The sequence below is a fragment of the Eublepharis macularius genome, chromosome 4, assembly GCF_028583425.1.
Source record: "Eublepharis macularius isolate TG4126 chromosome 4, MPM_Emac_v1.0, whole genome shotgun sequence".
NCBI classification, from domain to species: Eukaryota; Metazoa; Chordata; class Lepidosauria; order Squamata; family Eublepharidae; genus Eublepharis; species Eublepharis macularius.
The window spans coordinates 32,780,137-32,804,289 of NC_072793.1; the positions used below are offsets into that span (position 1 = coordinate 32,780,137).

Here is a 24,153-nt window from a genome sequence, read left to right on the forward strand (position 1 = left end):
TTACATCTCTGTGATGTAAATGATCACAGAGTGATCATTTGTGGACAGAGAGTGGAAACAACATGTTACTAAATACCTAGGGATGCTCAAGTGCAGGATTTTGTGTGTGGTTCTCAATTCGTGTGCAGGCTGTTCTTGCTCGGCTCACATCCATGCCGCTTTCACAGGAGCTCCCTTTGTGTGATTGCACCTCAGCTCTGTTTTTGCTGCGAGAACAAGAACTGTAGGCTCCTTGTACTTGCCAACTTGCATTTCTTTAAGGGGTGAGAAAGTGTCAAGATCTGCATGTCAATGGATGGATGTGGGGGGAACTGGGATACTGATAGCAGTTGAGGAGGAACTGATATCCAACGTGTGAATGTATTCACATGGAACAAATTGAAGTGTGACTGTGTGAGTGAGTGCATGGAAAGTTGAGTGGGGGGGGGACACATGAAATGAGGTTCACTTGAGCATCCCTAGGAACCTAGTAACGTGTATTCCCTCCCAGAGTTATCTCTCTCTGGGCATTTGTGGGTAGCTCTCATTCCCTGCTCACAAGTGCCCACCTTATGTTCACATGTCCAGCCTGCATGACTGGATGAGCTGGATATAAATCTTGGGCTTGTTTTCCTCTCTGCAGTTCCTGGAGAATGAGGGAAGTCTGACGGGACGTATGAAGGGAGGTGGGAAAATTGGACCTACTCAGCAAGGTGTCTTTCCTACTGCAGGTTAGTACAAAGATAAGAAAGAACTGGGGGGCTGTACATGGGGTGACAGTCTGGGGGATTCATTTGCCGGTGGGAATTCTATTGTTAGTGAGTGTGACCCAGATGTGACTTCCTGTATGAAATCACACTAGCATCCATGTCACTAGTCGTGCGATTGAGAGTATCTATGAAGATGCTAGACCTGTCTGCTTCTGATAGCACAACAGTATGAAGCTGAAGAGACGAAGCTCCAGCAGAAGTAGAGCATCACACAATGATACAACTATTCAATTGTATAACATTCAGTTATTTACAATATATCTGTCCTGCTTCTCCCAAACCTTGCTTGAGGGGGCTGCATCATTTTTTACTTGTATTGGGCTAAACTCTGTTTTGATTATTTTTCACCCAGGTTACATCACTGCTCATTACACACACAAACACACACAAAAGCATGAGTGAAAGATACTTTTTTGAGATATAGCTTCTAGTGTTGCTCAGGAAAAGGATTCTTAACCCTTTTCAAAGAATAACTATTTCTTAGGCCTGGTCTCACATACAGGAGAACGTGGTGATAACAAGGTAGCAGACCCTGAAATGGTAAAATGGACTGTACCACTTCAGAATGCGAGTAGTGGCTTCCAACATATTTTTTAAAAAATCTTCATGCAAATAGAAAACAAGTGCAACAGGAAAAACTATTCTGTCTCCTCTGTCTTGCAGTGTTGGTTTCTATATGCAGGGAGTTATTAACAGAGGGGGGGCATTCCATAATGTGATACCCCACCTGCTATCTGAAGAGGTGCAGTCCATTCCTACTACATCAGATCTCTGGCATTTTACTGCCATTTACCTGGAATGTGTCAACCAGGCCTTAAGAGTCCTCTGCCTCCTTCATTCCTTTAAATCATTCTTACATTGTATTTCTTTGTATGAGAAAAAGACTGTGCTTTCCTGAAGGCCAAATGGCAGCAATAATTCTCTCCCTACCTGCCTTCAGGATCTTACCAGATTAGCATGAGCTGGCAATCTTGCTCTTCTATAACTAGGAGAAGCATGCAACAGCTTGGGTGGGGTCTTATTGCAGATGATTTTAAAATTTGTTGTTTGTCAATTCTTTTCTAGGCTTACCTGCCCTTTCTAGCTATCCAGTGGGTTAGTATGTCCCTGAATCACTCCTAAAATGGCTTGCTTTCATTGCATGATGTTGTCCTTGATGTCCTTCTTTGCTTGCAGTGGTTGCAGAAGACCATCTAGGTCTTGTTGAAATGTGTATCCTGTGACCTAGTTTGCAGCTAATAGTAATCTTGGGGTTTTGTCTAGTAATCATGAGCAGAAACTGCAGTGAGTTTTGTTGTTTGGGTTGAAAGGGACATTCTCATGCAACAGTATAAAGCAATATTTTCTTTTTTCAAGGATATCTGGGGTCAATGCACATGCCCACTTACCAGGCTATGCCAGCTATGGGAGGAATGATGCCTGCAACCATCCCACTGGTGCCAGGGCTAGGTGGAATGGGATCTATGCCAGGTAATGAAATATGAAGAATAGGCTGAAATATGGAGATTGGGGGGCGGGGGTTGATGAGCGTTAAGGGTTTGTTTTTAATACTGTGATGTGATTTTAGCCCCTTTTGCACCAGAAATATAACTCCTCACTATTCCAGAGGTCAAGCTGAAAGGCATGGAATCGACTTGTCTCTGCCCTTTTGCACCTCTCATGTTTGGTCAGTGTGGTGCCATTCTTTTTAGTCTGCACAATGTCAAAATGCATTGGAATTGATGAGTGCAGGCTCTTTTGTCACAGATGCTGTCATCGGTAACGTCACAGCACCAGCCCTTCCTTCCTTCCTTCCTTCCTTCCTTCCTTCCTTCCTTCCTTCCTTCCTTCCTTCCTTCCTTCCTTTCTTTCTTTCTTTCTTTTTGGACAAGCAATGAATTGATGCTTTGCTAGAATACTGGATCAATCTATTTCCTGGGTCGAATCCACATTCACCCATTACCCGCATGTTTATCGGATATCTTCCGTTTGCCTCCAATCCACGATTTTTTCCTCTTCGTTCACATTCCTGCTTCCAATCCGTCTTTCTCGCGCGTCCCTCCGGTCACACGGCCGCTCGAAAACCGCTTTTTTGGGCGGGACCTTTTTTTCTCCACCCATTTTTTAAAATTTTTTTGAGCGCACTTTTCCGTTATTTCGATCCTGCCTTATAAAGAAACATCATTGAAGATAACGATGCCTCTCTTTCCCCCACTGACAGCACTGATGGCTCTCTCCCGTTTCTTTTTTGGAAATTTGGAAGCATGTGGGAAGCTTTTGTGGGCATTTCCTATGCAGGACAGTTCAGTGCCTGAATTTTACTGAAGTTTCATAATTTCGATATTACAGTAATATAAAATAAAAAACATAAAAAACAGTTAAAAAGGAAGTTTCGCGAGTCCGTTCTGAGGATGGATTCACCCCAAAATGATTTTTCAAACTACCAGATTTGATTCAGAGACAGCATAATCAATAAATCCAATGCTATGAAGTCAAAAACAGTCTTTTGCAGACTACGGAGCACTTGCAAGTTGAATCAGCCAATAGGAACTCTCGGAACGGCCGGAGAGACAGGAAGGGGGGTGGTTTTTTTAAAAACTGCGTAAATTGCACATTGGCCCGTTCACGGCCACCGTGAAACTCCCGTTGAAAACCTGTGACCACATATTCGGGAGAAATGCGAATGAAATGCGTCTGTTTAATGAGGTAATGTGACCGGCACTCAGGATTGCGTGGGGAATGCAGGGAACATGCGACTTAGAATGAGTAATGTGGATTCGACCCTGGTTTTCTTCCTCTCAACCCATCGGAGCATCAATCCTACTATGGATTTTTTAAAAAAAATTAAAAATGAGTGAAAAGGAAAATGGAGAAGAAAGAGGGGAGAGGGAGGAATAGAAAGGAGGGGAAGGGAGTAGCTGGAGAGACAACAGTGACCAATCACAACGAAGTGGGCTGGCAGAGAGTGGGAGGGGGAAGAAGAGGGTGGAATGCTAAAAGATGGGATAAAGAGTGTCCACAAGGAAACGGCAGACTGGAAAACAGATTTTTTTTAAAAAATCATGTATAAGTGCTCCCAGGAAAGCTGCAGAAAAACCACATAATAGCCAGAGTGACTACATGTGGCAGCAAATTGGGTGCAGATGGTCACAAAAAAATGCTGCAGTATGGGAACTAAACCAGCAAAACTGGCCCGTACAGAAGGGGTTTTTAATTGTAAGCTGCCTCAAGCAGGTATCTTAAGAGGTGGCATAGCAATATCCTCAATAATATGTCATAACTCACTGTGTCTGTCTCTTTTTCTACTAGTAAAACAAGGTTTCCCAAAAACGGATAAGAAAACCACATGAGATTGAAACAAATCTATTTCCTGCTATAAATACTGTAAAAGAGTTAGGCAATGTAGATCTGAAATCCTCTTACAGAGCCATGTTTTTGTGACCAAGTGGTTTTCAAATCCTGCAACTCAAAGAATGTTGGAATGAGCAGTATGGACTTGTACTGAGTTCTGAAATCCTGCTTTGGGTCTAATGGAAATCCCATCCACTTAGATCCCCCTCTGGTTGCGATGCGTTTACTTGGAAATGGGTACATACTGTGAGGATAGTGAACACTTGCTTTGCAACTCTTCATAGCCTTCTTTTCCCTCCACTCCAGGTATGGTTGTACCCCAGCCCATGATGTCATCAGTGGATCCCAACCAGTTAGCAGCAGCGCAGCAACAAGCCTTTATGAACCAGCAGGCCTTGCTTATGGTAACTAGGAGGATTTAGAAGATATGCATGGAACAAATATATTGCAAGTTGTGCAAACATAGATAGGTTGTTCTTTCTGCCACAATCCCCAGGGAGTTGTATTTTGTACGCATCTGCCATATTTCCCTGAAGAAATTAGCCATTACACAGCACAGAGGCACAAAGAATATGTGCTTCATTTCCATGCCAGATCATGGAGCTTCAACGGTACCATTTCATCATTTTTTTCTGCAGTGTAACCACTGCCTTCTAAGTCCACAGCTGGAAATTAATTATTGGTTAGGTACCTAAAAGAAAAGAACAGCTACATTGGCTAGACGAAACAGTCCATGTATCCTGTTTGGTCAATATCTGGTGTTCCAGAGCTCTTCCTCTATTCCCTTAAAACACAAAGTATGTAGTATGTGATACTCTTAAATATAACATGAGATTGCCTTAGGTTATTATCCAAATAGTTAGTCTGGAGTGTGTAATAAACCTACAATATCTCCTTAATATAGAACCCTGTCTCAGGCAGAATGGACTGTACTGCTGTGGCATTTTGGAGGTCATTATTATAATAATAACAATAACAACATTCGATTAATATACCGCCCTTCAGGATGACTTAACACCCACTCAGAACAGTTTACAAAGTATGTCATTATTATCCCCACAACAAAACACCCTGTGAGGTGGGCGGGGCTTAGAGAGCTCCTAGAAGCTGTGACTGACCCAAGGTCACCCAGCTGGCTTCAAGTGGAGGAGTGAGGAATCAAACCTGGTTCTCCAGATTAGAGTCCTGAGCTCATACAGGAAGACTTCTTTAACATTATTTTTATAAGGTATTATCTATCTGTCTGTCTGTCTGTCTGTGGCCGTTTTCACACTACTAACCTGCTTCCGTAACGTTGCGAAACATCGCGAGAAAAACGCAGAAGATAGCATCTTCTCGTGAGAGTTTTGTGCGATGATGCGCAAAACTCTCACGATGTCGCGCAAAACTCTTGCGAGAAGACGCTATCTTCCATGTTTTTCGTGTGATGTTTCGCAACGTTACGGAAGCAGGTAAATGGCCTGTCTGTCTGTCTAAATTTTAATGTAAACTTCCCATGTAGCATAAAATGAAATCACTTGTGCCTGCCTATGATAAGGTCCAGGAGCTAGACTGGGGGCCCTGTCCCTCATAACATAATGCATTCTTAGACTGCTGATTCCTAGGTTGTTTTTGGGCACCTTGTTTCATTGAATATAACTAATATTCAGAAATTAGCAGACCAGAATGTATCTCAGAGGTCCTAGATGATGGAAATCACCAAGGTTATAGTAAGATCTGAAGATCTTAAACCGATGGATTGAGACTCAAGAGTGGGCAAATTCTGCCTTGACCTAATCTGAGTGGTATCAGTGGAATCACCATTATTCCCCTTTTGGGGTTTAGGATTTTCTTTTAAGAGGAGAAGAGTGATTAAGAAATGAGAGAAAGAGAAGAGAAAGATGGGCATATGGTATAGAATTATGGGCTCATATTGCAGGTTGGGGTTAAAGATGGATCCTGAATTTGAATTTGATTACTCCTGGCCTGACAGTGTGAGAGTAATGAAAAATCTGGATGCTGTCTTGCAGGCTCAGCAGATGACTCTTCAGGCCATGAACATTTCCCAGCAGCAACAACAGCAAAGCCAGCCAAGAGGGAGGTCTCCTGAGACTACAAGGCCAAGGCAAAGATCATCATGGAGGAGATCTCCCGAATCTCCAAGGCGAGCATCACCACGGAGGAGATCTCCCGAATCTCCAAGGCGAGCGTCATCACGGAGGAGATCTCCTGAATCGCCAAGGCGAGCGTCATCACGGAGGAGATCTGAATCTCCAAGGCAAAGATCATCACGGAGGAGATCTCCTGAATCTCCAAGGCAAGCGTCATCACAGAGGAGGTCTCCCGCATCTCCAAGACCACGTCGAGCATCACTGCAGGAAAAGTCACCTGAACCTTCAAGACCGAAAAAAGCTTCTTCTCCTCCATCTAAACCATCCCTGACTCCTAAACCCAGCAACAAAGATGTGTTGATGCCAGTTGGACCAGACTCTCCCCTTCAGCTACCAGCAGCGGTATTGGGTTTCTGAGTGTCCAGCAAATATCTATAAGTAGCAGTACCTTCTGACTCCTCTTTTGGGAGCAGTTTCATTCAGACTGGCATAAGGGGAGAGAACAAATGGAAACCTCTCACTTCAGTTGCTAAGGCCTGTGGGTTGCCAGGTCCCCTTTTACCTTCCAGGTGGGAGGCGGGAGACCTGGCACGCACCTTTTTTGTGCGCGCTCCCAGGCTGCACAATGACATCACTTTCGGGAGGTGATGTCATCATGTAGCTCTCATGCCACCCCTGGGAGTGCTCCTGTGCTCCACAGGGGCCAATTTTGAATTGGGGCTGAATCAGTCCTGCTGCAGAGCGTAGGAGCACTGCCTGTGCAGCACAATGGGCCCCAGAGTGCTCCTGCACTCTGCAGCAGGCAGATTTAGGCCCCAAACGGGCCTGATTCGGCTTGCTGTGGAGTGCAGGAGTGCTGCTGGGAGGGCCCTGACGAGCTCCTATGCGTCACAGCAGGCCAATTTAGGCCCAAAACGGACCCGGTTCAGCCTGTTTGGGGCTCAAATTGGCCCACTGGGAGGGTGCTATGCTGCCCAGGAGGCGCGTTCCCTCGCCTTTTCCAGCACCAGCCAGGTAAGCGGGGGCGGGGGGGATAGAGTGTTGGAGCGGGGAATCCCCTGCCCCCAGCAGGGAACTGGCAACCCTAGACGTGTCTCTTTAGATTCCCCAGATGTATTTTGTAAATTACACATTTATTACATTTATATCCTGCCCTCCTTCCAAGGAGTTCAGTGATACCCATTTCATATTGGTGCCAGTATGGTTGAGTAAATGGTAAAGGACATAAATGGATAAAAATAAATCTGACATTTTAAAATGCTTGACTGCAGTAGAACTTATAATATTTAACAGAACTAACTGTATGGCCACATGAGGTCTTGAGGAAAAGGAGAGTTCTCTACTCCAAAGCTATAGATGAGTTTCCTCATTCTAGCAGATACCAATTTTTCAGGCTTTAGGACGTATGGGTAAAAATAGAAATGTTGAATCTGAAAAGAGGTGTGTAAATTCACAGAGAGTGATATAAATATGTGGAAAATCAGTATAAATTGACAGGAGATATCTTCTGTTTCATGTAAAGCTGGCAATGTATTCATACTAAGCCACTCCTCAGATGCTTTAGCCCAGGCCTGTATTTTGGGAAAGCTGAGTCTGGAATTGAGTCTTTATCTTTCAGCTTAGATGCATCTCCATACAGGAGACGAGCAGCATCCATCAATCAGCCTTTACCTGAGGTAATAAAAAGTCCTTAGGCCGGGATCAGACAATGAGGCCTAACTGGTAACATCTTGGGTTGTGTGTTCTAGATTCGTATCTCCCAGGAAAAGCAAGTTTCAGACGTGAGACAAGACACCATCTCTCGTGAGACTTTCCATAAGAAAATTGAGTACTTCCAGAGAATGGGTGAGTTAAATGTCAGTGTCCCCATGAGATGTGACCTCGTTTTATTTCCATATCAGCATCTCTTTGCTTTCCATGCTGTCGCAGAGTAACAGTAGTAGTTGTTGTTATTAACAGTTGCTTTGGAGTACTTGCTTATTCTCTCTGGCAAACCCAGTGCCTTGTTATAAACCAAGGGTGTTCTTAATAATAATAATAATAATAATAATAATAATAATAATAATAATAATAATAATAATAATGTTCGATTTATATACCGCCCTTCAGGACAACTTAATGCCCACTCAGAGTGGTTTACAAAGTATGTCATTATTATCCCCACAACAAAACACCTTGTGAGGTGGGTGGGGCTGAGAGAGCTCCAGAGAGCCATACTAGCCCAAGGTCACCCAGCTGGCTTCAAGTGGAGGAGTGACGAATCAAACCTGGCTCTCTAGATTAGAGTCCCACACTCTTAACCACTACACCAAACTGGCTTCTGAGATATAAAAAGTCTTTTCAGCTCTCCAGAACAAGAAATAAATATTCCTAGTAGAAAAAGGCAGCAGAAATGGGGCCTCCAATCTGCCTTGTCTACAGTGCAACTCATATTTGGGTTCAGGGAAAAGGTTGCCTCAGTCATGTCCATAGTATTTGTGATTTTAGAAGTTTCTCTCTACTTTCCTCTGTATTAAGTGACAAGATTTGGAATCATCTGAGTACATTTTAGTAAATGTTTTCCTTGACTTAAAGGTTTCTAAAATGTGGTAAACTTCTGTCTGTTGTACTTTGCTTGTGGCACACTACATTACAAGGATGATATAGCATATTTTATTGTTTGTCATATAAGCTAATCCACTAGAATGGAATAGATCTTAATTCCCCCCCACCCCACCCCACACACACCCTCTTAGTCCATTCTGTTCAGTGATTCTAATTGAACTGATGACATCACACCAGGTTGAAGAAGTAGTCAATTGACCCTATTTCCTTACTTAGGGCAGAATATAAACCCTGTGGGAAAACGCCCTTTAAAGAGGTGGAGCCCTCCAAGGAAACTAAACTCTGAGGATCAAGAAGGATCTCAAAGAGCTAGTGCTGAACCAAATTCAGGTAAGCTTTGGCCAAATATAACCAAAGTGAGTAGGTTATGTAAGAAGCAAACGTACCATTCTAAGATAGAGATTCTGAGAAGCACTGCAAGAAGGCAGGCAGTACTGCAGCCCCATTCAAGACCCCCTGGCTTATTGAAGCAACCTCTTTGGAGGTAATAGCCAATGTCTTCAGATGTATGAAGTATAGTAGTAGTGATATATAGATATATAAATGCTTTGATGAGTGCTGAAGGAGCTGACCAGTGGCAGCACTGTGCAGGCTGAAAGATGGCCCGTTTTCCCTCACCCAAGTCATCTCTGTGTACTAATTATACCCACCCACTTTATAAGTGAGAGTGTGAAGAAAACAATATGTGGCATACAGAGGATTAGGAAAACTACGCAATAATACACTCTACTAAGATAGATCAAGATGGGTAGCCGTGTTAGTCAGTAGCAGTAGAAAAAAGCAAGAGTCCAGTAGCACCTGTAAGACTTAACAAAATTTGTGGTAGGGTATGAGCTTTCATGAGTCACAGTATCTGAAGAAGTGAGCTGTGATTCACGAAAGCTCATACCTTACCACAAATTTTGTTAGACTCTTGCTCAGAATCTACTAAGGTTACGCTTACAAGATGGAACTATGAGCAGAATCACAAGTGACAAAAGGCACAGATTGGACACTTGTCTGCTTCCCTCAAGTTTTGATGGGAAATGTAGGCATCCTGGTCTCGCAGCTTGGCTCTCTGACTGCTGTCCAGTGGACTTTTCAACTGTCACTTGTCCAACATTCCGCCAAGCTGCCTACATTTCCCATCAAAACTTGAGGGAAGCTGACAAGTGTCCAACCTGTGCCTTTTGTTACTTGTGGTCCTGCTCTATGAGCTGCTCATCTATAACCACTTGTCTGCTGTGTTCTTTCAGTGCTTTTCACAACTTTTTTGGTAACTGGGCTTTCTGGATTACCTCACTGGCTACTCTAGCTTCAGTTACAAAACAAAAAGAGAGAAGTGGCTAAATAGAGAAGTAGCAAGGGGGTTGGGCAAAAAATTTGGGAAGGAATTGAGGAATAGGTTTTTTTATGTGCCTCTCATCTTAAAAAGTCCATGTTCTTCTCCAGGCCCTGCTCCTCCTTCTGCACAGAAAGACAATGACCAAGAAATTCAAGCAAGCAAGCGCCTGCCCCCTAGGGTGACGCATTTAGAACTGACACCAAAAATTGAACCCAGCAAGGAGATACAGAAAATCATTAAGACACACCAGAGCCGGCCAGTCCCGCCACCAAAACCCATCCTGCCTGTTGGGTGAGGAAGAACTCCTTTAAATGTTTTGTTAATTGGGGTTGTTATAGTGATTTTCATGCTAACCTGAGAACATCTACTGCTATTGTAGGTTATTGTAACTGTGATGGTCATGTAGATAATACAAATCCCAAGTGGATAGGCATTATATGCACAGTTGCTAACAGAAGATGGACATAGCATTGATGTGGGAGGTTTTCTTCACAGGGATCCTTGTGTATTTATACAATAGCAACCAAGCTATATGGTAGCCGGGCCTTCCCAACACCATACGGGCCATCTGAGGCCTCTGGAGGAGCTGCACTGGGCCTTTGTGCCACCGCGGTGGCCTCCTTGGGGCCTCCAGAGGGCTGCGCCGCTGTGCTGGGCCTTCCCATCACCTCGCTGGGCCTTCCTGGACCTCCAGAGAGCCCGCCCGGCTTTCCTGCCACTGCCATGGCCTCCTTGGGGCCTCTGGAGGGCTGTGCCATGATGCCAAGCCTTCCCAAAGCCCCGCCAGGCCTTCCTGGGGCTCTAGAGGCCTTGCGGAGGCCACTGTGGTGGCATGAAGGCAAGTTGTGTTGCTAATGACTCACTTTTTATCCCCACAAGTGTGCCTGCGTGGGGATAAAAAGTGAGTCATCACCAACACAGCTTACCTTTTATATAGTAGGATGTCCACCCATCCATGTCTGAAGTGTGTGTATGTGTATTCTTTTTAATCAAAATTGAATATATGGATGGAAGAAAGTTAAACTCTGCCTCTTCCCATGCTTTACTTTCCTGCCTTCCAGTGTTTTTAATTCCTCCCGCAGCCCCCACCCCCCAATCCTTTATTACTTTCGGTATGGGAGATCAGCTGGGGGAAAAGTGCTTTAAACAATGTACAGTGCAGGAGGGAGCAAGGTTTAGCTCCCCTCACCTGTATACTCCATTTTTGTTAAATCTCCCTACTCCTTTTAGACATTAATGGGTAGACTCAGGGCTTTTTTTCTGGGAAAAGAGGTGTTGGAACTCAGTGGGTTGCCCTCGGGGAAAATGGTCACATGGCTGGTGGCCCCGCCCCCTGATCTCCAGACAGAGGGGAGTTTAGATTGCCCTCCGCACTGCTGCCCGGGTAGACTAATATATAAATACATCAGGATTTCCACGGCCACATCTAATTTGGTCCTTATTTTAATTAAATAAAAAGGTTTGCTTGTCTGTTTTCTCCAGCAGGGTTAATAGCTGCTGGGGAAAGTGATTTTTATCAAGGAAGTTGTGAATCACTTCCAGCCTAAGGAGCCTTCCTCCAATCTAAGCAGCTCTTTTGTTGGAGCAAGAGGCTCTTAAGCTGGAGTAAAGCTCCTTAGGCTGGAGAAAGGCTTCAAACTTACCTAGTGGGGTGATACCATACATTCCAATAATTACGTAAATGAATGGGGCATTTTTGTTTGTTTTGATTAGTTAATGTTCAGTTGCATCTCTGTTGCTAACTGCTCATGCAGTTAACTCACATGGGCAAAAAAGTCTTCAGATATCCTCTAACCATTGTGGAAACAACCACGGGAGCTGCCTGTGAGAGCATGTTTAGTGGGGGGTTATTTTGTTGGGCATTATTCTACTGGCAATTCATTCAGCAATCTCATAATGGCTGTCTTTCCTACGAAGAAATGTCTCAAAACCGTTTTTGAAGAAGAATGACCCAAAAGAGGAAGCTCTGGCAAAACTAGGGATTGTGGGATCGAGTCCTTCGCCGGTGAGTGATATAACTTGCTATTTGAACTCTGGCATTGAAGCATTGAGGACCCAATGTAGTACAACTGTAGAGTGTTGTGGGACATATTGGTCCAAATCTTCCATCAGCCATGAAACTCACTCATGTTGTTGTGGGGATAAAATGAGAGAATCCTATGTATACTACTGTGTGTGTGTGCACGTGCGTGCGTGTGCATGCGTGTGTGGTTTGGTATAGACTCCTTGAGCATCTAAAACCACCACCCCATTATTTGCCTCTATTTTTGGAGCAGTGCTGAAGACGTTATCAAAATGAAGCTTCAGGAGTGTCTTAAACAAAAGATATGAAAGCCTGAAATGGAAGGTGCCAGGATTTGAATTGCTAACACTGGTGCTTTCCACACAGGTCATCTGCCCCATGTTGGGAATGCTGTTGAGAAGCATGTTTATTTTTTTTCCTGTTTCCCCACAGCATCATGGTGCATTTATGCATCTCCCAAAGTTTTTCCAGCTTTTCCCCTGCCTTTCCTAAACCTACTTTGCTCTGAAGTTTTGAGAACAATAGCAGCAAAGTTGAGACAGCTGTCACATAGTCAGGAAAGTGGATTTTTCCCTTCCACCCACATGAGGGCCATTTTCCCTTCAGCAACCATCCCCCCCCCCTCCATTAGGGGGCTTTCAAAAAAATTGGCAACTGAATATTGTTATATTGATATCATATTATAACAACAACATATCATAACAACATGTGTATGATATTGATATCATATTATAACAACATGTGTTTCATTTTCTGTGAATTCCCAGCTTTCATTTAAGAAAAGTAAGTCTCTGGCACGTTTCCTGGCAGAGATATAAGGGGAAAGATATTTCTGCTGGAAAAGGTGCTAGAGGCTCTTTTTTTTAAAAAAAATGAAAACTGGGAATTCAGAGAACCTGTTTCACATATTGTAATGATATTATATTAATATAATGATATCAGGTTGCCAGTTTTTTTTAAAAAACCTGGAAAATCACTGGTGTGTATGTGGAGTATGTGGAGTGGTAGGGGCCGCTGCTCAGGGACCAGGACAAACAAACTATGGGGAAACATGCTATGTGGAAGCTGAATGGCTGCTGCTCTTTATTAGCAGCTATAGCAGCCACAGAGAAAAAATACACATCTCCGCTCCCATGTAGAAAACATTACTAATACCACTAATGGTTGAAAGTGCTGTCAAGTCATAGGTAACTTATGGCAACCCTGTAGGGTTTTCAGTACAAGAGATTTCAGAGGTGGTTTGCCATTGCTTGTCTCTGTGTGATGACCCTGGACTTCCTTGGTGGTCTCCAATCCAACTATTAATCAGGGCTGACCCTTCTTAGTTTCTGAGATCTGACAAGATATCATTAGAAGTCCAAAGACAACTGGTTGATCAGTTACTGCATTATTGATCAGCTTGTCTCAGGGCCGTCTGGAGAGTGCTGACCACTAGGAGAGTTTTTTTGCCCCCCCCCTAATGGATTTGGTAGGCTCCTGTGGAAAGCTTCTATTTTCCCTCACGCACAGGGTTAAATTAAATTGCTGTTCTAGATTCTGCGTTGCTATTACAGAGTACAACTGCAGGGCTGTTGGAGATCCTGATTCTCATCTATGCAGTTTGTGACTCTCAAAATGCCCTTTGCTTCCCCTCTCTGCCCCCAGCCCCTCTCTGCGTCCCAAGAGAGAAGCCCTCAAGCAACTCCTCCTCCTTCACCATCACCACCCCCAGTCAAGCTGTCCAGCACCATCAAAGAAAAACAGCAACCCCTCATGAACCTTTTTGCTCGGACTCCCATCTCTCCTCCTGCCTCAGGAGTCCCTCTTCCTCATCTTGTCCCTGGGCCGCCCCCACCAGCACCATCTGTTCCTTCAGACAATATCACTGGCTTGAAAAGTAAGTGGAAGTTCTTGAATTTTCTTCATGAGAGCAGCTGACCGAGCTCAGCCCTGTTCACAGAGGGCATTATGGGTGTAGTATCTTCCTAATTTTTTTTAAATCACTTTATAAATACTGAACTAATTATTTTTCAAACTTCACTCATTCCAAATGTGAAATCATGTCACAATTAGTGTCTCGAAGCCTGTTGTCCATGGTATTTTTTTAAAACAAATTTTATATCTTTAGGGCACAAAAGAACTGTAAACATAAGGCTGCATTTAATATATTTTTTTTACTGACAACTGGAATGTGTTATTTCCACATGGCATTTTGGTTCACCACTTGACGTTGTTATAATATAGAACACTCATCCTTTTTACTCTCGATACAATAACCTTTTAAATTCAGAGATCAGCTGACTGTCAACTGTGTCCCCGGTATACCTCACCTAACGAGCTGATTAACGTTGTCACGTTGAGTGCTGATCAGTTTTTAAGCACGAATGGCATCAACCTTGTTGTTAAGGTGCTGATGAAAATACGAAGTTGCCTTATAGTGAGTCAGACCCTTGGGCTCTCAAGGTCAGTATTGCCTGCTAGGACTTGCAGAAGCTCCCCAGGGTCACGGGCAGAAGTTTTTCACAAACTACCTACTATTTGGTCCTTTTAACTAAAGGTGCCTGGGATTGACCTTGGGACCTTCTGCATACAAAGCAGATGCTCTCCCACTGAGCCGTGGCCCCTCTGTTACAGCAAACTACTGCTTAGCTCTGTTGGCTGCTTTCAGGTCATCGGACTTCTCCAGTACTGCATGATTTAGTTAGTTGATCTGCTGTTCCTTGTGTCTGTTAAACATCTGTGATTTGTTCCCAGCAACTAAGGGCTAATAGGCAACTGTCTATTTTTGTTTTATGAAGTTTCTTCCCCATCCAGAGGACTTGTGGGTTCTAAATCGAACCAATACAGATAATAAACAGAGATCCTTACAAGCATCTTCAGTGGGGATAGATGACTATCTCGGGGGAGAAGTTCACTGTGCGTAGTGGCGGGCTACGACAAAATCCCTTCTGATTTCCCTTTTGTCACATTTTAGGCTCAGGTTTGACAGCAATGGAGGAAAATGCCACTTCCAAAACCCAGCTCTTCAATCTTGCAGCTAGTGTCTGCTTCTCCTATGCCAACCCTACTTGGAAACTCTTCCTGCGTAAAGAAGTACGTCAGGGCTCATTGCCCCCCAGCATTGCTTTTGCAGCAGGGACTGCTTGCTCGGATGAGTGCACCCAGTTTTTCCATGTGTGCCCCCATGCAAATGAGGAAACCTGGAGGTTTAACCCCATCACTACTGCTGGCCCGCAGACCATCAGGCCTTTGGGATCTGCTTGAGCCACCTCAGTGCATTTCCTCATTTTATAAAATGCAACCAAGTAAAAAGCTTTAATAGGCATGCCAAGAGATGACCACCTCTCTTGCTCTCATCAATTATGCAGGGTTGGAGAGAGGTCAGATTAGGGATCAACAGGAGGGATGAAGCGAGAATGTCTTTTTGGCGGATAGGGCAATGCTGCTGAAGCACATATTAATCCAACTGTAATGTAATGGCATCGTGTAGACATCTCTGCAATGAGACAAACAGCAGGGTGAGAATGAGCTTGCTTACTCCTTGTGTGAGCAATCCATTATTCTTTTGTGACAGTCACCCAGAATTATCCTGCTGAAAAGCTTGCCTGAAAGCACTGGATCACTGACTGATTTGGATGGAGGTCATGTGTTCCTGGGTTTGAATGCAACTTTGTCTCTGGTGTTCCCTGACAGGTTTTTTACCCCAAGGAAAACTTCAGTCATCCTTATTGCCTGAATCTGCTGTGTGACCAGGTAAATGCATGTGTTAGACTCTTTTCCCTTTTCTTCCATTAGCTTTTCTACAAAGGATTTTTTAAAAATTTCTTTCCTCTTTGTGCTTTTGCTGGCTTGCCTGTTTCAACCTATGCACCTGGAGCTTCTAGTTTCAAAATTTCCCCTTCATCTTTCCTGTCTGAAGCAAACAAGTCTAATGGAAGCCAAACTTCTTTGTTCAGATCATGAGAGATACTTATTCAGAGTCATGCATTCGGATCTCCAAAGAAGAGAAGCGCAAGATGAAAGATCTGTTAAGTAAGCAATCTCCTCTTATACTACCCTACTCCCGTCTCTACCCCAACATGTCTGGGGACGAACAACTTCCATTGGAAACTAAACAGCTGTTTGTGTCTGTCACAAGTTGTAGATTAAGAATGTGGAGACTGCTACGTATCTAGCACACTTGTTTGTGTCCAGTTAACACACAGTGAACCCATCACTGCATTTTGCAAATATGATTAATGAGATTTTAGAATTATCTTTAAGTTCCTGCTGACTTATTCTAGCCACCTCCAAGCTAATTCCCACTGGTCTTTGTGATTGTGGCCAAGAAACAATAAGGAATCGTAGCAGTAACTTGGGAAAATAATTCCTCCTTCATTTTTAATGTTCAAATTGTCATTTAGCATCTACCTCAAATCCAAGAGAGTGAGGAAGAATACTATATTGTAAACCTCCTCAAGTTTAAGATGTCACTGCTTTTTCTCTATACTGCACCCTTTGCCCCTTTCCCAGCATGTGTACTTTCTCATTGCTTACCAGACACTGCCACACAAAAAGTGCAAATTTACATCTTGACAAAATGCAACACCTTCTAGTAGGATTTACATGTATTATGTAGATAAGACTGTGTATTCATGTTAATATGTTCTGGTTTCAAACATCATACCCCATCTTGGAGAATTTGCAGTGCCTTCTTATGTTTGATGCTGTTTACTAATATCGATTGCAAGTTCAAGAACATCTCCAACAGAATGAAAGCAGATCAGCTCCATGAGGAAGAGGATGTCTTTTAGCAGAAAACACTAAGGGACAAAATACAAATTATATTTGATGGTTTGGGGACCTGCGTGGCTGGCCCAACTTGCAGTCAAATATTAGAATGTGGACTAACCTTTAAAAGCGCTTTTTAAATGCCTTTGTTACCCTGCGCATCTCCAAACACTGTGAGGGGTGAGAAGGGGCTTTGTTTTGTTTGTTTCTGCTGTTTATAGTCTGCCTTTTTCACTGAGGCTCAAGGCAGATTTCACAGTGCAGGTCAATACAATCAACAACTTGGACATTCAATAAACAATACAGTAGGGTGTGGTGGAGAGTGCCCTCAAGTCATAAGGTAAGGACTGAAGAAATTTGAAAACAAGCAGAAATCTGATACAGAGCTGAATGCTGAAATGAAGCATAAGCAAATTGACATGACATATTACATGACACAGAACTATCCAGTAGGAGCACACTTAGAGCAACAGACAGTACATAGTAGTATAGTCTATAGTCCCTATCCTTTCCCAGTGCATCTCTCCAAACCATTTCTTTACGGCGCATGCTTCCCTTCTGCACTGGTTTTCTCCAGTAGAAATGGCTGTGAGGGGGGGGGGGTGCCCTTCCTCTGGTTCCACATGCCTGTCATAGCCCCCATTGAGCTGGCTCTGGACTGATTCAGAAGCCTCGGAGAAGGAACCTGAGGAGCCATAACTGTGACCTAAGGAAGAGTAGGGAACTCAGGGAGAATCCAGCATGGCAGAAGACTCTGGCTGATACATTTCAGAGGCTACCCCTAAAGAACCTGAAGTTGAGGCTTCTCCACCAAAACTTCCATCCGTATCCCTGGCCCAAGTAAGTTCTTACCAGGAGAGTTCCAGAAACTTCCTTCAGAAACCTGGGCTGCTTTTTCTCTGTTTAAGCTAAGGGCAAGGGAAGGAGCTCTACTGGATCAACTGGTTCATAATGCCTCAACCCTTGCGCCCTAGACTCAACTCCAGACCATGCCCCGTGGTAGCCTGCAGGGTAAGTCCTGACTCTCAAGGAGACAGGCAGACAAAGAAGCATGAGTCTAGAACAGTGCCAATGGGAACATGATGGAGCCAGAAGAAGGAGCCAACAGCTCCCCCCCTCCATAGCTGTTTCCTCAGCTGAAAACATTGCAGGTGGGAAGCATGAAGCCCCTCCTTCCCCCTCACCATATTTGGAGCCATGTGGGATGATGAAGATGTTTTTAAAGGTTAGTCCCAGCTCTAACATGTGTCAAATGTAACATGTAGTTTGGCCCGAAGCCACATCTTGTCTCTGCTGCTGAAAATTCTTTCTTTTTCCCCCCCTCCTCCTCGGCAGTGGAGTTCCAGGTAGGCATGGATTCCAGCTCCATTCCTGAAGATGGAATGAAGAAGAGAATTGTGGTGGCTGCTCGTGATAACTGGGCCAACTATTTCTCTCGTCTTTTCCCAGTGAAGGTAAGTCTGACTGACTGTTGCTTGGCAGCTTGTATAAGAGAGAATTTCCTGGGGAGTGCATCTGGCTGGGCGTAGGTGGTCCATCTTCTACCCATTTTCTTCCACCTAAGCTCCTAAACTAAAGCTGCCTCACATACATGAGCCATAGGCAGAGACTGTACTTCAGCCATTTTGAGTTTTTCTTTTGACAGGGAGAAAATGGGAGCGATGTCCAAATTCTGGGTGTTTCTCACCGGGGACTGCGACTGTTGAAGAGGGCAAAAGCAGCCAACTGCAGTCCTGAGCATCTGAAAATCCTTTGCAGCTACAGGTGAGAGGCAGTAAAATGCAACCCAAGGGGTGTGGCACTGCTTTCTGAGAGAGGGGGCTGGCGGTGGCTGCTGCTTCCATGGAAGTAGGTGACAGGGCAGCCACATAACCTCATTAATCTCTGCAACTGAGGTCCCCACTGTGGTGATCATGAACACCATAGCCTCTGCTGACGTGATTCCTGGCTTTCACTTATTTCTTCCCCAATGTGAAGCGCCAGTTCTGGCTTTCCTCCACTTTGGGGTCGGAGGTTCTTCAGAAAAGCCGAGGAGATCTCCTTTCTGTCCGCAGAGAGCACTCATTTGGAAAAAGCTGCCTCCTTCATAGGACAGCAGAATTTGAGTCCAGTGGCACCTTAGAGACCAAGATTTCCAGGATATAAGTTTTTGAGAGTCAAAACTCCCTTCTTCAAATACCATCTTCTTACTTGGAAGCTTATACCCTGAACATTTTGCTAGTCTCTAAGGTGGCGCCACTGGACTCAAATCCTGCTGTTTTAATGCAGATCAATATGGCTACCTACCTGAAACTTCCTTCATAGGAGGATGCTTGGCATGGAACTGCCTAATGTTTTGTAGAACTTCCCAGTATTTGGCAGTTGGGCCCAGCCTGCATGGGAGCCATTTTGTTGTGGTACCAATTACCTGTTCCGAAAAATGCCCATAAGTTCAACAAGTATGGGGACACCTGGTCTATATTCCCAAACCGTGCTTCTTGTTAAAGCATTTCAAAAATGTCATGGCTGTATGAAAAGAACCTGTACAGAGATGGTCTGAGATTTCAAGGTACTCAAGTTCCCCAGCACTGCTGTTTATGACTACAGTAGCACATCTCTCTCCCTTGTTTCTGTTTTAATTCACTTCTCTTCTTTTCCTTGTAGTTTGTAAGCCTGAGGACAAGGCCCACATTAATGTTCTTTATGCTTGTCCTATATCATTGAGTCTCTAGAGCATTGTTGATGTTAATAATAATAATAGTATTGTTATAATAACATTCGATTTATATAATAACATTCGATTTATATACCGTCCTTCAGGACAACTTAATGCCCACTCAGAGTGGCTTACAAAGTATGTCATTATTATCCCCACAACAAAACACCCTGTGAGGTGGGTGGGGCTGAGAGAGCTCCAGAGAGCCGTGACTAGCCCAAGGTCACCCAGCTGGCTTCAAGTGGAGGAGTGGGGAATCAAACCCGGCTCTCCAGATTAGAGTCCCGCGCTCTTAACCACTACACCAAACGATCATCATCTTAGTCTGGTTATCTTGTCATTAGACATAACGGTGGATCAAGCGGAGCTGAACCCATTCCCTTGGAATGACTCAGTGAATAGAAGGTGTTTTTGTTCAGAGGTTGACTGGTTGTCATATATGGAGTCAGAGGAATCTCCTTGCCAGCAGACCTTGTGTGTTGGAAGTTTGTTTATATATTGCTATTGTTTGGTCTTCTCTTTCAGCTTGGCTTAGTTGCTTGATTCACCTGGAGCTGTTTGATCAGCAAGCCCCTCTTTTCTGGTGGTGTGTCTAATGGATGCATGATTCCATTTGGGGACAGAGAGTGGAGAAACATGACCTTTTGGCCCTTCCATCTCTGTTTCTGTACATCTTCTCATGTCTTGGCATCTTTTATGTTTACTGGTCCGCCTCTTCTGGTATGTGTCCTTGAGAGTGCTGTGCTCAGCATAGCAGGAGCTGCTTACAGTTCCAATGCTGAGGGAGGTTAGGATGGATTCAGCTCATACTCAGGCTTTTTAAGTGGCAGCTCCAGTTCTTTGGATTCGGCTGTGTAGTATGGAAAGTGTCATCTTCAGCCATTTTCCAGGCAGAACTTAAGGAAAACTTAAGATGTATTATGTTGCTTGTCTGGTGATTTATTGGTTTTAATGTTTATGGTACTGCTGAAATACCCTAACCAAGATGGTCCAGGCTAGTCTGATCTCATTAGATCTCAGAAGCCAACTGAGGTTGGCCCTGGTTGGTGATTGGATAGGAGACCACCAAAGAAGTCCAGGGCTTCTATGCAGAGGCAGGCAGTAGCAAATCACCTCTGTTTGTCTCTCGCCTTGAAAACCCTATAGGATCAAGCTGTTTCTTGAAGGCACTGTACACACACACAGTTGATATATATAGAAAATGCTTCAAAGATAATGGCAGGAAAACACCATCGAAATGTTTAAAATAAACATATGTCTCAGATTTGTTCTGAGGATTCACAAGAGAGATCGAGAAAAGCCCAGCGGTCACAGTGAGGTGGCTGCCCCTGAACTTGTCCAAGTGTGAACTGCATTCCTTGGCTTTTGCAGTTACGCGGAAGTGCTGTCCTTAGACCTGATTGGCAGGAGCGTCGTTCAGTTCACTCTGAAGAGTGAGCAGCTCCTCCTTCACTCTCCAAAGGCCCGGCAGATCAAGGCCATGGTGGAGCTCTTCCTTCATGAACTGAAACAGGTAAGAGGGCAGTGTTTGCAACGGGTTCCTCCCCCTACCATTGAGCATGGTAAAGTACAGGATGGAGACCCATCACTATCACTGGAATAAGAACAACTCTTTCTCCCTTCCCCAACCATCAAAAGGATTCCAGCTATGTCATTGCTCTGCGTAGCTACGTGACAGAAGACAAGAGCCTCTTAAACTTCAAGAACGGTGATTTCATCCGGCTGCTGCCCATGAATGGACTGGAGCCAGGTAATGGGGTCTAGCTGCTTTAAAAGAATACATGATTTGAAATGAGTAGGGAGATAATGGAGGAACCACACCCAGTACATTTCATTCAGATGTATAATCGTTTTCTTTTAAGATGTGAACTCCAGGGAAACTTGTTCCTCCCTTTTTGCAGCGGAAGGCAGCAACGGCTGTAATGTCACAGGGCCACTCCCAGGACACAACCTGCCTGAAGCATGTGGGGAGGAGCAGGGATCTCTGACTGCATCAGCCATTGATTAGCTGATTGTTGCCACTGTTGTTGGCATTCCATATATGATTGGAAGCCAAATTTCCTCCACTCTGCCATTTCTGTGTTTTGGTACATTTGTAAGCAACGTTTACAGATGTGCCAAAACACAGAAGTCACAGCAAATTTATGTTATTTAAAATATATATGTAGATCAGGGCTCATTTCGAGGGGGAACACACAGGAACGCAATTCTGGCAGTTCCCCAAAGAGGTCACATGTCAGGTGGCCCCACCCACCTGACTCTCGGCCATTTTAGGCCCGTTTTGGATTGAGGCCGAAACTGCCCAGATAGGACCTCTGATGGGTGTTGGATCACTCTCCTGCTCAGCAGCAGCCCAATCCTGGCCATTTTGGGCCCCTTTTTGGCCATTTTGGGCCCAATTTTGGCCCTGAATGGCCAGGATCGGGTCCAAAATAGCCAGGATAGGTGATGTCAGGAGGTGTGGCATATGCAAATCAGTTATGCTAATGACACACTTCTGGTACTGTTAAGGGGCATGGCATATGCTAATGAGTTGTGCTAATGAGTTCCTCCAGCTCTTTTTCGATGAAATGACCCCTGGTGTAGATCATATCCCGAGAAAATGAAGCTGAAGGGACAATGTAGGTGAAATATGGGTAGCGAAGGGAAATTTTTAATGACTTAATACAATGAGTTGGACCCACCTATCCATTAGTAAAAGCACTGATGAATGCTGATGTCCCCCTTGTTCTCCTTTCCCTAACAGTCCTTTCTGACCCTGGTAAAGTTGATCCCCAGGGTTGCAAGACCTATGTGGCAGGGGGATGTACAAGGGTGAAATCATCCCGTCCGCCTCGTTCTGTGTCATTGTAGGTCCACTGATAGAAGAGGTATGAGGGGCGATTTCCCCCTCTTCAGGGCAACCTCCCCACTAATGTGGTTAGTAGTCCCTCGGAAAGGCCTGCTGAGGGGGAGGGGAAGGATTCTGCAGTCCTTCCTCCCATGGATTGCTGGGTTCATTCTTGTGTTTTTATATGAGTTTATGTCTCTTCCCCCACAGACTGGCAGTTTGGTTCTATTGGTGGTCGATCTGGCCTTTTCCCTTCCAGCTTGGTTCAGCGGGTAGCAGCTCCTGATTACCTCAGCCTCCATTTGAACAGACAGGAAGAGATGAAGAGAGAGCCACAGGAGAGACTCTTTAACAAGAAGGTGAGGCAGTCTGAGGCAGATGCGGATGGATTATTGAATAATTCTCATGGAAGGCTAGCTGATTGTTAAAAGGGCATGTGGATCTGGCATAACAGCTTGGACAGAGAGTGTTTGCAAGAGGATTCAACGGATACAGTGAGAAGCCTGCTGGAATGAATGTTTTTTTCTGGGAGAGAGTCAGAAACTGCTAATGAGATTTCAACAAAAATATCTCAGTCAGATATTTCAGTGTAATCTCCTCACAAGTTCACACTTTTGCCTTTTACATAGCAATAGGAATGTGTACATTATATCATTTGGCATAATCATTATAGATTGAACAGGACAGGCCCCTCAAAGACTGAATAATATTAGTAGCAAATGTTTGTAATGTTTCGAGAATTTATCATACAAAATCTTAAAGATGTTGCAGAGTGTGGCCATTTTGCTGTTTTTAGTTCTTTACTACTGTTAACCATAATGTTGACATCATAGGCATCAACGGCACATATATGTAAGTGAATTTCTCCATTTCAGCTGTATCTCAGGCTCTTATTAGATTAGGCTTCTGTTCCAGAACTGTACTGGTTTTTTCAGTGTCTGGCATCTATGACCTTTGCTGCCATCAATGAAGTTGTTATAAATACCTTCTCTTTTATGTTCGTATATGGAAGCATATCCAATAAAGTTGTTTGAGAACCTTCCTGAGCCTACGTGAGATTATTGGACCTGGGATAAGTTGGAGGGCATCTGACATGGCCAGCGTGCTGAAGCTAAGCATGTATGGGTCTGATCATTGAATGGAAAGACGGCCTTCTGGGAAACCAATGTGTGTCACCTTAAGTTCTATCATGGAAAAAAAGGCAAGATGTAAATATAATACCCTAAATTAAAAAAGAAAATATTTAGCCATGTCCCACCAACTTGAGGCTTTGGAGTATTCACCACATGTTCACAATCTGTGTTCTTCCTGGAACCTTATAAATAACAAAGCACATTTGATTGATTGATTTTTTTTGAGGCGCAAGAAACCATGTAGAAGTGATTTTCAGCTGAGGTTTAACTGAGGTTTCTTGATTCTGAGGTGTAATAAAAATGATGTCAAGTTTTTCCAAAAAAAATCAAAATTCCCTTCTTTCACCTTCACATCTGATGTGAGAGCTTTGTCATCAGTGTATCTCTCCATCTTGGGCAATTCTAGTAAGGTGTTATACACCTAGGATGTAATCTCTTGGGTTTCTATCTAGAAGTAGTGTTGACATTTTTAATAATTTTCTCCTCATCCTATTTTGAAAGTTTAAAAATGGTCTAACTGGCATATACTAAAAATGGGGCCCTTCTTCTAAACAACTTCTTTATTATCCTGCCATTTGCTACAAATGCTCTAACATCCTTGTGGTATCCATATTGTGAATGATCAT

At 43.9% G+C, this 24,153-nt stretch overlaps 1 protein-coding gene across 2 annotated transcripts in view; it reads left to right on the forward strand.

Moving 5' to 3' along the window:
- MYO15B (myosin XVB) overlaps positions 1 to 24,153 on the forward strand; it is a 71,978-nt gene that overhangs the window by 25,065 nt on the left and 22,760 nt on the right. For both annotated transcript variants that reach the window (XR_008596875.1, XM_054977474.1), the window contains exons 12-28: positions 623 to 710; positions 2,106 to 2,219; positions 4,386 to 4,483; positions 6,089 to 6,571; positions 7,918 to 8,014; positions 8,990 to 9,103; positions 10,205 to 10,388; positions 12,015 to 12,102; positions 13,765 to 13,996; positions 15,074 to 15,192; positions 15,793 to 15,852; positions 16,056 to 16,131; positions 18,205 to 18,323; positions 18,515 to 18,633; positions 20,936 to 21,077; positions 21,203 to 21,314; positions 22,605 to 22,753. Coding sequence is in view for 1 of the 2 variants with exons in the window: in XM_054977474.1 (XP_054833449.1) it covers positions 623 to 710; positions 2,106 to 2,219; positions 4,386 to 4,483; positions 6,089 to 6,571; positions 7,918 to 8,014; positions 8,990 to 9,103; positions 10,205 to 10,388; positions 12,015 to 12,102; positions 13,765 to 13,996; positions 15,074 to 15,192; positions 15,793 to 15,852; positions 16,056 to 16,131; positions 18,205 to 18,323; positions 18,515 to 18,633; positions 20,936 to 21,077; positions 21,203 to 21,314; positions 22,605 to 22,753 (2,394 nt within the window). In the remaining variant the exon portion in view is untranslated. The remainder of the gene's footprint in view (positions 1 to 622; positions 711 to 2,105; positions 2,220 to 4,385; positions 4,484 to 6,088; positions 6,572 to 7,917; positions 8,015 to 8,989; positions 9,104 to 10,204; positions 10,389 to 12,014; positions 12,103 to 13,764; positions 13,997 to 15,073; positions 15,193 to 15,792; positions 15,853 to 16,055; positions 16,132 to 18,204; positions 18,324 to 18,514; positions 18,634 to 20,935; positions 21,078 to 21,202; positions 21,315 to 22,604; positions 22,754 to 24,153) is intronic.